The following is a 13,358-nucleotide window of genomic DNA, read 5'->3' as shown; positions in this document are numbered from 1 at the left end:
TTGGCGCATCGCAGAGGCCTAACATTTATTCCACTTCAGAGACAGTTATTGGATTTTTGCGTTCTTGCTTTCTATCTTCTTTTTCCATATTCCTTGGATTAACAGTTTTATTGCGCTGAACGAGAAGCTTAGCATTTAAAAACGCATTATATTTAATATTTTAGTACAAGCAAAAGCAGAAATGACAAGCTATAAATACATAAATACGAGCTTAAGAAGCTAATATGAGATTTTCTTATTTTCCAATACACTTAACAACGAAACACTACGCAAAATAATGCAAACATAAATCCTTATGCCGACACAAATCACACACATGCACGCACGCACGCACACATATATACACACACACACAACCGCATACAGTCAGAACAATGGCTACTACAACGAGCTGGAGGAAGTGCCCGATGACATTTTAATGGAATTGATGGCCCGTTTTGGACAAACTATTATGAGAGCACGCAACGATCTGGAAAAGTGAGTAACTAAAAACTTTCAGTAATAATAATTTAAGTATGGGTAGGAAATTTTCGTAAAGAGATGGTGTTGGCTGGTGTTTGACTTACTCAGTTGCTTAATTTAAATGACTCAATAAACGTACAGGCGTAAAGTGTGTATTCAATTTTATGGTTTGTCTGCATTTTACATATATACATACATTCACATACACACAATACATACGAATATCTTCTTAATTCATAGCCGACCGAGTGCAAACAAATCCGTTAAAAGTCTTAAATGGGCTCGTAAATTAATGGCTTTGACCTAAAGCAGGTGGAAACAGCAGCAGGTTAGGGTATTATTAGTGTAGTCAAATCTACTAGTTCTGAACTACTCTACAAACCAGTGAGATTTGCAGCTAGAGTATATAATAAGCCTGCTATATTTTTTCAATGCCAGCAGCTGCTTTTTATAACATAGCGATGTTCTATGAACTGTTTCATTATTCTCGTACAAAAATGGCCAAAAAAATTATTATAAACATGTGCATGACTAAAAAAACCCAATATATATGAATTACAGGTCAGAAGTACAGTCTGAAAGAGACAAATGAGCGATTCTATGTCTTGTGATCCAAGTATTTTGGACATTGTCATAGCAAAAAATATTGAATACAGTAAGAAATAAAATGAAAAAATTAGAAAAGAAAAAAATTTAGTTAGTTTAAGATTTATTCAATGCTTTTTAGTAGAGTTTGTTTCGGTTGTTTTTAACATTTTTATAATTTTTTTCACAAATATTTCTGATGAAACCTTATTACTAAACAATTATTATTTTTATTTTTTTTGGAAATTTTTTAGGATAAAATATAGAATAGATTAGATTTGAGGAGGGTTGGACAAGTCCAACACTAGTCATTGTACTACTCCCAGTTAGATTTCAGTAGAAAGAATAGAGAGATAGGAAAGATAAAATGTGGGTGGTAAGACGGAAAAATTAGTTTCAGATAACTCTTCCCCAAATCTCTTGGATTCATTGATGAATCCGGTTAATTAATGATTAAATAATGGTCCCGAAGGGCACGAGAATGAACTTTAACCATACTCAGTGTATCGCAACCCAATATCCTAAGTCTTATTCTGGAAAACGCCGGACAGCTACAGAGAAAATGGTCTGCAGTGTCGTCATCCTCAAGACAGGATAGTCATGTCGGGCTGTCGACGACCCCCATGGCAGTCATATACTGACTATAGACGTTGTGCCCTGTGATTACACCCACCAGTACTCTCAGGTCCTTTCTGCAGACAGGGACAGATCGCAATTGTTCTGATTGGTTCTTTCACAAAACACTTGGCTACTCTGCACGAGTTCAACTCAGACCAACGTCCTCTATGGATAGACCTCATGAAGTCGTCAATCCTTGGTTGAATCGATGCGGAATTGACACCTAGAAAGGGTTCAGGGCCTAGTTGCATACTTGCAGAGCCTTCATTTGCCAATTTATCAGCAATACCGTAATGTCCAGGCACCCAAATAAGACTAACTTCGTTGTGTTTTGCAACACTGTTCAATTTTATCATTTTATCTTACATTCACCGACTAACTTCGAAGAGCAGCGTGGGTTAGGAAGGGCTTTCAGAGCAGCTTGACTGTCACTATATAAAAAAACATAAATTTTACCAATGTTTTTTCGGGAAAAAATAGTAATTTTTTTTTGTTAAAAACAGTATTTTTTTGTAATTTTTGATAGACATACGTGCTCGTATATTATGATGGTTTGCCTATCGGTCTGCATTAATAAGCAGGTCTATATTATTTTATGCTGATTCGCTGTACGTATTTGAATATAAATGGAAAAGTTAAGGGAGTGCTATTAGGAAACTTGCAAGGATTGCTGGGTATAGGCTCCGCTATTAATAAATGTAACTAAATATTAATAAAACGAAAATTCGAGTAGTGTTTTTCGAAAAATTTAACAAAAAATTGTAAAAAAAATTCTCCGAAATTGCATTTTACTGTTATTTTCTTCTCCGGCATTTTTTTCAGTATATATTTTATACTAAAAATGGTTTCTCTACAATTAGTTTTTAAAAATTACAATAAAAAATATTTTATACCAAAAATTAAAAAAAAAAATGTATATTAAAAAGAACCGAAGTCATTTCATTTTAGAAAAAACTTAATAATCAAATTTTTAATATAGAATAAATCTCAGATTTTTTATTTTTACAAAATATTTTCAAAATACTTCTTATTATACTCAAGCATACACAAATTTTTAGCAAATGTTTTTTTTTCAATTTTGTTTTTTTTTCTAAAAAGTAAATTTGAAAAAAAAATTTAAATCTTAAAAGAAGCAAAACCTTCAGTACTGTGTAAGTCCCATAGTTATTAATTTTGTCTTTTTATTTTTTTCAGTTTACTTCTTATGAAATTCAAACCTACACAATTTTTCACAAAAAATGTTATTTTTTCCCAAAAACTTTATTTTTTGATTTTTTCGCCTTAAAATTTTTAATATGAGGGCCATTTTTTGGCAAATGTTTTTTTCTTTTCAATGAACATTTTATACTTAAAAATTAAAAGTTATTATACTCAAGCATATACATTTTTTCTAATTTTTAAATAAAAAAAAAATTTTTTGAGTTTACTTCTTATTTTGCTCGCAAATAATGATTTTTTTTCGCCCAAAATTCTTTCTAAAAAACATTTAAATGATACAAAAAATCTATTTCACTTTAAAAACTTTAAAGCAAAATGTTCAGTACTGAATAAATCTTACAATTATTTGCTATTTTTTGTTATGTTATACTTAAAAATGATTATACTCAAGCATATACAAATTTCTATTTTTTTCTAAGTAAAAAAAAATGTATCTAAAAATTAATAAAATACATTTTAAATGTTTAAAAGAAATAGAAGCAGTTCACTTTAAACACTCTATACAAAAAAATTTCAATATTAAATAAATCTCACATTTATTTTTTTTTTTTTTCAATTTATTTCTTATTTTACTCAATCCTACTAATAATATTTTTTTTCGCAAACATTTTTTTATGCTCAACAATTTTTTGTAGAAAAGATTGAAATGTTAAAAAGAAACTATTTTACTTCAAAAACTCTCTACCAAAATTTTAAACATTGAATAAATCGAAAAATTTGTATTATTAGATATTTGTTTTTTACTTTTTCAATTTACTTCTTATTATACATACTCAAGCTTACTAAGATTTTGAATAAAAAATATTATTTTATTTCCAAAAAAATTGTTGAATTTATTTCAATCCATTTTGAAATACCTATCTCACGCGCTAATCTTCCCAGTGTACAAAAAAGGAGACAAGAGAGTATGTGAAAATTATCGTGGTATTTCACTGCTTAACTCTGCTTATAAAATTTTTACAAATGTCCTCTATCATCGTATCAATGAATAAGCAGATACCAATGTTGAAGACTATCAATGTGGATTCCGCAAGGGAAAATCCACAATCGACCAGTGCTTTGTCCTCAGTCAAATCTTTAAAAAACACCACGAATATGAAAAGAATATTCTCTTCCTTTTTATAGATTTCAAACAAGCGTTTGATAGCGTCAGGAGAGACACAATTTTTTACGTACTGCTTAACCTAGGAATTCCAGCAAAACTTACAAGGATAATCATCGTTACGCTCACGGATACAAAAGCAAAAGTAATCATCCAAGCGAAGCTCACAGAGTCATTCGCAATTGAATCTGGTGTCAAACAAGGTGATGCACTATCCTTTGCCATATTCAATTTGATGCTGCATTTTGTTTTAAAAGAGGTCAAAAAGGTGGTACATTACTAATTAAAACAACGCAAATATGTGCCTATGCAGACGATATCGCCATTCTTTCTACGCCTTAAATGAAACCTTTTTAAAAATTGACAAAATTGCCAACGATATTGGCCTCTTCGTTAACGAGTGTAAAACGAAATACATGCTGAAATCAAGACGGCACACAAATGCATACAATCTTCATGTAGGTGCATATACTTTTGAAGCGGTGCAACAATTTAAATATCTAGGTGTTATGTTCACTTGTAGCGGTAACTCAACACCCGCAATCAAAGATCGCGTCAACGCCGCCAATAGAGCACACTATTCACACCTTAGTTTGTTCAGGTCTCGTCTTTTATCTAGATCTACGAAGCTGACCATATATGAAACTCTTATACAACCAATTTTGACATATGGTTGCGAGGTGTGGACTATGAAAATTAATGACAGTGCGCTTATTACTAACTTCGAAAGGAAAATTTTAAGGAAAGTGTTCGGACCCATTAAAAATGAAGATGGCAGCTACAGAATTAGGTACAAATCGGAATTGAACGAACTTATCCAAGACGAGACAGCTATGCGTTTTGTAAAGGCGCAGCGTATGCGGTGGCTAGGTCACGTGCTCCGTATACCTGCTGAATCCGCTGTAAGGAAAGCCATGACTGGAAAGATAATTGGTGCAAAGGCAAAGGGAAGACCGAGAAACCGATGGATAGACGCAGTAGGAAGCGATCTCACAGCAATGGGAATTCGCAATTACGAAGGAAAAACAAGCGATAGAACACTTTGGAGGAGTTTTGTGAAGGAAGCTTTAACACACCCCGCGTTGTAATGCTGTGAATGATGATGATGATCTCACGCGCTACGGGCTTAGCAGATTGTCTTAAAGTTTCGCGATAAGTTTGCAAAAGTTATTTTTCTTTGGTGGCACTTGTTATAATCCGTAGTCTTCCAAAACGTGTTTTGTGGACATTTTGTATAGCTCCGTCGACTTAAAATTTATCCTTGATGTGAATATGGGGAGTCTTGTAGATGGATCACCCTAAAATCTCCCTCTAATGTTCTCAATAGGGAAGTCAGGCCCGATATTCGTGGATTCCAGTCCAGAATATTTCGGAATTATTTGCCAACAAGCCATGAAAACCATAAAATTTTCGAAAGAAACTAGAAAAATTCTACAAACCATCCCTTTTCAATTAGAGTTTCTAGAATAATTTTTTGTATGCACTTTTATAGCTTAATAAACATATAACTTAAAATTATTTGCTTAAAAACTATATAAATTGCTTATTAAAATCCCGTTGATTTGTTATAATTTTTCCCCCTTGGCGATATTGCGCATTTTCTTCACGTTTTTGAAAACGTGAATGAGCTATAAAACTGCATACCAAATTTCTTTCCTAAAAATTTTATATATTTAAAACCCATTTATGTATTATTTTTTTATACGGAAGCTTTTCAAACAATACTTACGTAATTTTATCGAGTTAGGTTTTGCAAAATAATGAATAACTAAATCCCGGCAGACTTCAGCACCATGTGATTATAATAACCGAAAATCCAGATATCATAAAAATCGCAAAAATATATTAGATACCCCTACTTTTATTACTTCAAAAAAACTACGTTTTTCAAAATTTAGTCTAATTTCAGGCATCATTTTAAATAGGTGTGACCTAGAAAAGAAAAAAAATAATTATAACTCATCTGATCCTCATTGCGTTCATGCTTTTCATGTTTAATACAATAACATTTTGTTTTGCTTACAACTCTAATTAGTCACTTTGCAACTGGTACAATTCAGGTCAATCTCGAACTAGTCTGATATCTTCTATTAAATGCCAGTTCAAGAGTTAGACAATTTTGCCGAATAGTTTGGCCTTTCACTGCAGGGTTGTTTTAACCACAAAATCACACATTCACATCTATGCCTAAAGTAGCTTATCAATTTCAAGGCATTACCTCTGTGACTTAAACGGATATTAACTAAATTGAGTGTGTAAATAATGTAGCTTGAATCCATTAGATTACACTTTCAATTTTGAGCAGGTGAATGGCCTCGAAGGAAGGGAAGTGGATACTGCAATGTGAGCTGTTTTGTGGGTGGTCAGTTAATAGGGCCCTACTGTTTTTCATATACGCAAAAGGACACATTTAGTTAAGAGCTCATTTAGAGTTTATCAATCCTTCTCATACGCAGTAACTTTCAATAGACTTTTAATAGACGGATTAGGAAGAAGGTGAAAATTAATCAACGGTGTAAACTATATATTTTGATGGAGTGGTCATCAACCTTTGAAAAGGTCACCATCCGAGGCTTTTTGTTTCTTTATTTGGTGGATGGTATGAATGACGATTCACACGTTCAGCCAGTAGTCCACCCTCAGAAAGGAGGAATATATTTATATTCTGAATTACAATACTTGCAGCATTGAGAGAGCTGATGCAGCTCCTTGCTTCGACCCACTGTCCAAAAGGAATTTAAATCTCCACCTCTACAAGTAACTCCAAATGAAATATGGCTAAGATTTTAAGCCAACCGGTGAATATTTGTTCGAGTTATGAGTTCGGCCGACTTGCAGAATATAATTTTGAGAAGAAAGCGTTTGAAGATTTTGCTACGATACGCATCGCTACACATTTTATTGAGTGTTTGGCTGGGCTTTCGTTTCCTATTTTTGGTGTGCATCTTGGTGTAGTCCCACACTTGATGTTGTTTCCCACTGCCGTAAAAATGCACTTGCGAACATAATTTTAATACGAGGGGGGTTCAATAAGTACCCGTGGTAGAATGAAGACACCATTTAAATTTTTTTTCCTTCAACATAGTCCACTTTTAGAGAGATGCACTTCTTCCAAGGCTACGGCCATTTTTTTAACCTCTCCAAAAAATAGAATTTGTCAAAGTCTCCAAAATTCGCCTCAGTTTCGGCGATGACTTCCTCGTTTGAACTAAACTTATTTCCCGCGAGACATTTCTTCATATTAGGGAAGAAGAAAAAGTCGCACGGAGCGACAACTTCAGCTGAATGAGCTGGTGCGTTATTGTGGTGAAACAGCATCTTTCTTTTTCGCCAAATGCAGCCGTGACTCCTTCAATTTTTTGTGAATGCGGTCTAATAATTCACTGTAGTATTATCCAGCGGCCTCGGTAGTCTAGCGTAAGTGCACTAGCCTGCCATCCCAGAGGTTGTGGGTTCGAATCTCACGTAAAGTACGGTCCTCGCACTTTTCCAAACTTACCTACTTTCCTAGTTGCTATAAAAAAAAAATAATAATAATTCCTCAAACCCAACAACCTTACTTTACCTTCCAATCCTTACTCCCGCACAAAAAGTCAGCGCATTACTTGCAATGTGGCTGCTAAAACAAGCAAAAATCAAAGAAAAAGACACAGTTACACATTGCATCAGTGCCGCCAGCAAGAGGAAAGCGGGCAATCGCGGTAATAGCGCAGACACACCAAATTTAGCGAAGTCCTCAACAATCTGTGTGATCCTTCTGCCAGAAACATTTGACACACAGATGGCGCTTCAAGCAGTAAGAAGGCGTTATTCCTAAGCAACGACAGGAGGGCATTCCCACTACTTAGGACTGGTAGCGGCAGGCTAATCACCTACCCTGTCAGAAAACAAATAGATTAACGAAACCAACGCAAGACTGAGCCTTGTCGAGGTCCTATGCTCCCGAGTGGAGTCAACAAGGAAAAAAAAAATTGTCCAGTGATCGTTCTTCTTTAAATCTCTAAAAAATGCATGAGGATGACGCCGTTCGCATCCCAAAAAATTGTCGTCATGACCTTTCCAGTCGCCGGGAGAAATCCATTGTTTTGATTGTTGCCTAGTTTGCGTAATATGATGACGCAAAAATTCCTTCGGATCTCGCTTAAATTGCTCCAAACGCTGTTTCGACGTTAACAGCCGCATCCACTTGTTGTTGCTTGTGAGCGATTGCGGCACCCATCGGGCTTATCGCCAACTTATCACCTATGGCCTCTGTTACTTCGCGCACTTTCGTATGTCGATCAGTGAGAATGTTGTTGTGGATTTTTTTGAATGATTTCCTCGGTAACCACGTCCGCCGAGCGTAGTGCTCGTCGCGATCTATGATCGCCGGCGTTTAAATTCGTTGCACCAATATCTAACTGTGGTCATAGATGGCGAAGCGTCCCCATAGACAGCATCGAACTTTGCTTTTATCTCCTCGCATTTTTTTCCACCTAAAAGCAAAAAGCGAATTGCCGAACAGTTACTGCTCTTTTTCCATCTTAACGAAAATCATGAAACACGGCTTACTCGAATAGCTGCCAAATCCAAACTAACCTATCAATCAGTCTGAATTTTGTTTTGCCGGCGTTTGATAGATGGCAGCAAACGGCGCTAACACCAATTTTCCTCAGGAAAGCCCTTTGCCATCAAACACGGGCACTTATTGAATCGCCCTCGTAGAATAGAGCTGAAAAGATGGTGAAACTCCCACGACAAAATTGTATGCCGTTTTTTATTAAATTTCAAAACAAAATTTTCCGGTAAAAAATCAATATCAAAAGAGCTTTGAGGTTTAAGTACCCTGTTACCTATTTAAAAGTGCCATTTGATGCGCAGCGTCTTGAGTAATGTGACCTTACATCTTATCCGAAACCGTCCAAGTTGCAAGTGTGAAAAAGTTAGCACGACATCGACCTAGGCAGGATTTACCAAGGCTGCTACAATAAATACTGCACTTATTACTACATGGTTTTCCAATAACGGGTGTTACAGGTGAATGAATTGCACTATCGAGAGATGATTAACGACTTTTTATGGCCGGAATTGGATGGTATTGATGTGGACAACGTTTGTTTTCAACAAGACGGCGTTACGTGCCACACAAGCAACGAAACCATTGATCTTTTACGGGAAAAGTTTCCGGACCGTGTTATCTCTCGAAGAGGTGATCACAATTGGCCACCGAGACCTTGTGATTTAACACCTTGTGACTTTTTTCTTTGGGGCCACGTGAAAGAGAATGTCTACGCCAACAGCCCAGAGTCAATTCAAGACCTCAAAGATGAAATTCGTGAAGCTATCGAGGACATAGGGCGGCCACTTTGCAATTCGGTTATGGAAAATTTCATGAAAAGGATATTGTCCTGTAAGCGTGGTCGTGGTGGTCATTTGCCTGATGTTCTTTTCCACAATTAACGGCTTACTTTACTCTTTATAATGAAATAAACATCCGATCATATTAAAAACGAGCATTTTTCTTTCAATGTGCAAATAACACCTCTTATTGGAAAACTCTTCATAAAATACACCTTCATCTAGATAATTTGTTTTGTATGAGAAAATGTACCGAAAGTCTTTTTTGTTTTTAAATCTTGCTGTCCAACTCACTCTTTCACTCACTCTGCCTCTCTCTGTTTCTTTATTTTTACTCTACAGCTCTAAGCGCACTGTGGACTTTGGGTTGGCGCGTGGCTATTCGGGCACACAGGAGGCGAAACATCGCATGGGCCTCGCCGCTGCCAACTTCCCTGGCGGCCCAGGCAGGAGGCGACGTTCGGAAACTGAGGCTTAAAGTGTTCACACATCGACCAGCGATAAGCAGCGATTGGATGCCAACCAATTTCCTGATTAGACAATTTTTTGAATTTACGCCCGGATTTATTAGAGAGCTCTAGAAGAATTTGTTGATTATTAAATACATACATCCAGCATACATACATAGAAACATATGTGCTACAGAACCCGTTGGACCCTCAAGTACGACGGTGTGAATATTTTTCCATTAGCCTATATGTATTGAGTACAAAAACAAAAATAAAAAAAACATGTATTTCTTTACAACGTACACACAACAGACAGGTATATTTATACTACATACACATATTTATAAATATATATTAACGAAGCAAAAATGTGAAAAGTATTTAACTTCAATTTATTATAACAAAAGAAAAACTTAATTAAATAAACTAATTGAAAACTATGCGTGTTGAACACAAAACTTATAAGCAGAAAAAATATATATATATATGTATAAGTATATTCACAAACTGTTGCTCCAAAAGTTTTTAAATAAAAGTTAAACGAACTCCGATGTTGGCTTTGTTTTTCCAGCTATTTATAAGGAAATGTGCACAAAAAAATGCTTAAAATGCATAGAAAATTTTAAAAATTAAGAAGGAGTAGTCGCGATTAGAGCGCAAGCGCAGAGGAATGAGTAAGAAAAAGAAGAAGAAGAAGAACACTTGTAAAATAAATTCAAATTAAACTGAAGTTGATGATTGCAAACAAAGAAAATCTTTAAGTAGGTATGTAGGTTAAGCGCCAACAACAACAAAAACAACATGCATACACCAACGCTACTACATAACTCACACAGCTATAAGCAACAAACAACAAGAAGCAACCAACAACAACACCAACACCAAGCAAAACAAAACTCCATTGGCAACGCCACCAAAGCCACCACCAACATACAACTAGAAAAATTCACATTCACATGCTTTGAGGCCCCCGAAAGAAAGTGAAAATTTTGGAATTTTACTTAATTATGTTAACTGTAATATATCTCATACTAGCATGCACACACATATAACTTTACATAAATAAAGAAAAAAAACTTTATGAAAAATAAAATTGAAATTAAAACGAAATATGAATGTATATGTACGTACTTATTTAATATATGTATATGTGATGAGTGACGAAATATATAGAACAGTTATAAAAAAGTAAAATGATTAAATTGTACTGAGTATAAGCATTTGAAATTAAAGATGTTTGTAGAAATAAATACGAAATTAATATTTATTTAATATTTACAAATAAATAAATATATATACATATATATACTAAGCATACTTGGCTTATGTCTGCATATTTGTATTTAAGGTACTTTTGTTATGAGTTTCAAAGTTAACCTGTGTGCTCCGCTACGTCTATAAATCTCATACTTCCTACATAAATCTCCTACTTCACATATGTATGTATGTATCTTCGCTCCTCTAATTGCCTATCATCTTCTCATTCCCTCGCTCGCTCCCTCTCTTACTTACTGCCAACCTCCAATTCTCTCAAGCTCATATACTAATTTAACATATTAATACACTTCCAAATGCATGTATGGACACAAATAACCTTCAACCTCCAACTCTCTCAAGTTCTTTCATAAACTTAACATATTAATACATTTCCAAATTTATATATGGATAAGTAACATATATACACCTTGACACCCTCAAACATGCTTCCAATATCCTATACATATGCCTACTATTCTCAAAACGCCAACAAAAAACACCAAAAGCACCACCAATCATCTAAACAGTGTAACACTAAATGATCACCAAAGCTACTGGATATGTAGGGAAACGAGCTGTTAAGCTGAGCAGAGAGAGTAGAGGCAATAATTGCCCTTGCACTCTGATTTTAAGTACCCGCTAAATGCTTACATTTAAAGTCCCTTTTCTCACTCACTAAAAATTCCCTTACTCAGTTAATTGTAAATACACATACATAACTAGTACATACATAAGCACGTAAAAAAGTGTTGTATTATCTCACATGCCATGCCGTAAATGTTTAACAAATTACCTACCTATATACAAAATTAGACGTTTACAACATTACAATCTGAAAATTCCAAAAACAAAATAAACAAAAATTGAAGAGAAGTCATAAAAATAAAAACAAAGTTATGCTTTAGAGACAACTTAGTGGCAAATTGTGTTATACTTATTTTATTGGAATATGATGTATGATAGAAAAAGTTTTTTTCCAGCAGCGGTTGCTCCTCCGAGTGTGTATTTCTGCAATCTAAGATTTCTTCATAAAAAACCACTGCCATTCGGAATCGACTTAAAACTGTAGATCCCTCCAATTGTGGAAAGCATCAAGACCAAACCGAAGGTTGCGCGCCAATTATTATTATTATTTTTTTTTTTGCTGTTTACAAGCAGGATCGAATTAATCATGTCGGGGCTCCAAGGTAATGCAATTTTTGAGGTCATTTACGTTTTTCTTTTTAATACTTTGGCATTGTTTTATATAAAAGTCATATTAAAAAATAATGGACACTCTATACAACATTCTTAAAGGTGAGTGGGACCTTAGATAATTCGGCCATGTATTGAAGTATTAAAGTGGTTGCTCTACTAAAGCCTTCCTCCTCGAAAAAGTAAAGTGGTAAATAAGGAGCAGCTTCGAGACGAACGATCGTTGAGTTATAGTGGAAAAAGAATACGATGAATACATTGAAGAAGGAAATTGGCCGTTCGAGCTACGCAGCACTGAACCTACTATTATGACCCTTTTACTTACATATTTGGTGCTCAGTTGCTGAGACTCAGGTGATAATCTGTTGCAATATTGCAGAAGTTATATTACACAGAGCGTAATATTTGCCAAATTCAAGAAAAGTAGAGAATTATTACTTATTTAAGACCTGTTGAGGTAAAGAGAAAGGCACTGAACAACAAGAAAAAATTGTCTTAACGGTTGCTCTCACGATTGAGAGAATACAGAGGGTTGGTCTTATTTCGATACCGCTACTCGGCGCTCAGTGAACTTGATGGAGTCAAATTAAGGCGAACTCATAGAAGGTCGCAGCAGCATTTGTTGAGCTATCGCAATTGGGTTCGAGACTAACTGCGGCATGAATTATCATCACAATTCGTTAATTAAGGGCAAACCTTTGAGAGCATTTCTGACATGGAAAGGTTTCCACATACGTAGGGCCCTCAATTAACACACCAGGAGCAGGAGAAGCTCGACCAAATATAACTAATAAATATCAACACAGGGGGCAAAATTAATCAGTCTATCGGAAGATTTATAATTTTTAGAAATGGCAATAAATGGCGTACGTCAATCATATTTGAAACTTGCGAACTAAACAGCTGCAGTATAAAAACAAAGAAGCAATGGAGCGCGTAAGGGTGATAATAAAGATTTCAATCACTCCAAACCATTATTTCTGGTTAAAATATTATTAAAAACACACTCCGATTATTAATTTTGCGCAATCCAAAAAGAACAGCAATTTTTTTAATAACTTTACGCTGCAAGGGTACTTTGAAAAGTCAGAGAGATGGCGGAGATGGTCTGGAGAAAGCGAAGCAAACCTCAAAGA

At 35.0% G+C, this 13,358-nt stretch overlaps 1 protein-coding gene across 1 annotated transcript in view; it reads left to right on the top strand.

Moving 5' to 3' along the window:
• Positions 1-11,931, top strand: part of LOC128862859 (diuretic hormone class 2) — an 82,976-nt gene extending 71,045 nt beyond the window's left edge. Inside the window, exons 3-4 of the mRNA XM_054101641.1 lie at positions 367-477; positions 9,665-11,931. Coding sequence (XP_053957616.1) covers positions 367-477; positions 9,665-9,800 — 247 coding nt within the window. The 3' untranslated portion in view covers positions 9,801-11,931. The remainder of the gene's footprint in view (positions 1-366; positions 478-9,664) is intronic.
• The last annotated feature ends 1,427 nt before the right edge of the window (positions 11,932-13,358 follow it).

The sequence above is a fragment of the Anastrepha ludens genome, chromosome 5 (genome assembly GCF_028408465.1).
Source record: "Anastrepha ludens isolate Willacy chromosome 5, idAnaLude1.1, whole genome shotgun sequence".
Lineage (NCBI taxonomy): Eukaryota > Metazoa > Arthropoda > Insecta > Diptera > Tephritidae > Anastrepha > Anastrepha ludens.
The sequence above is the reverse complement of the archived record's forward strand: the minus strand, read 5'-3'. Positions and strand labels throughout refer to the sequence as shown.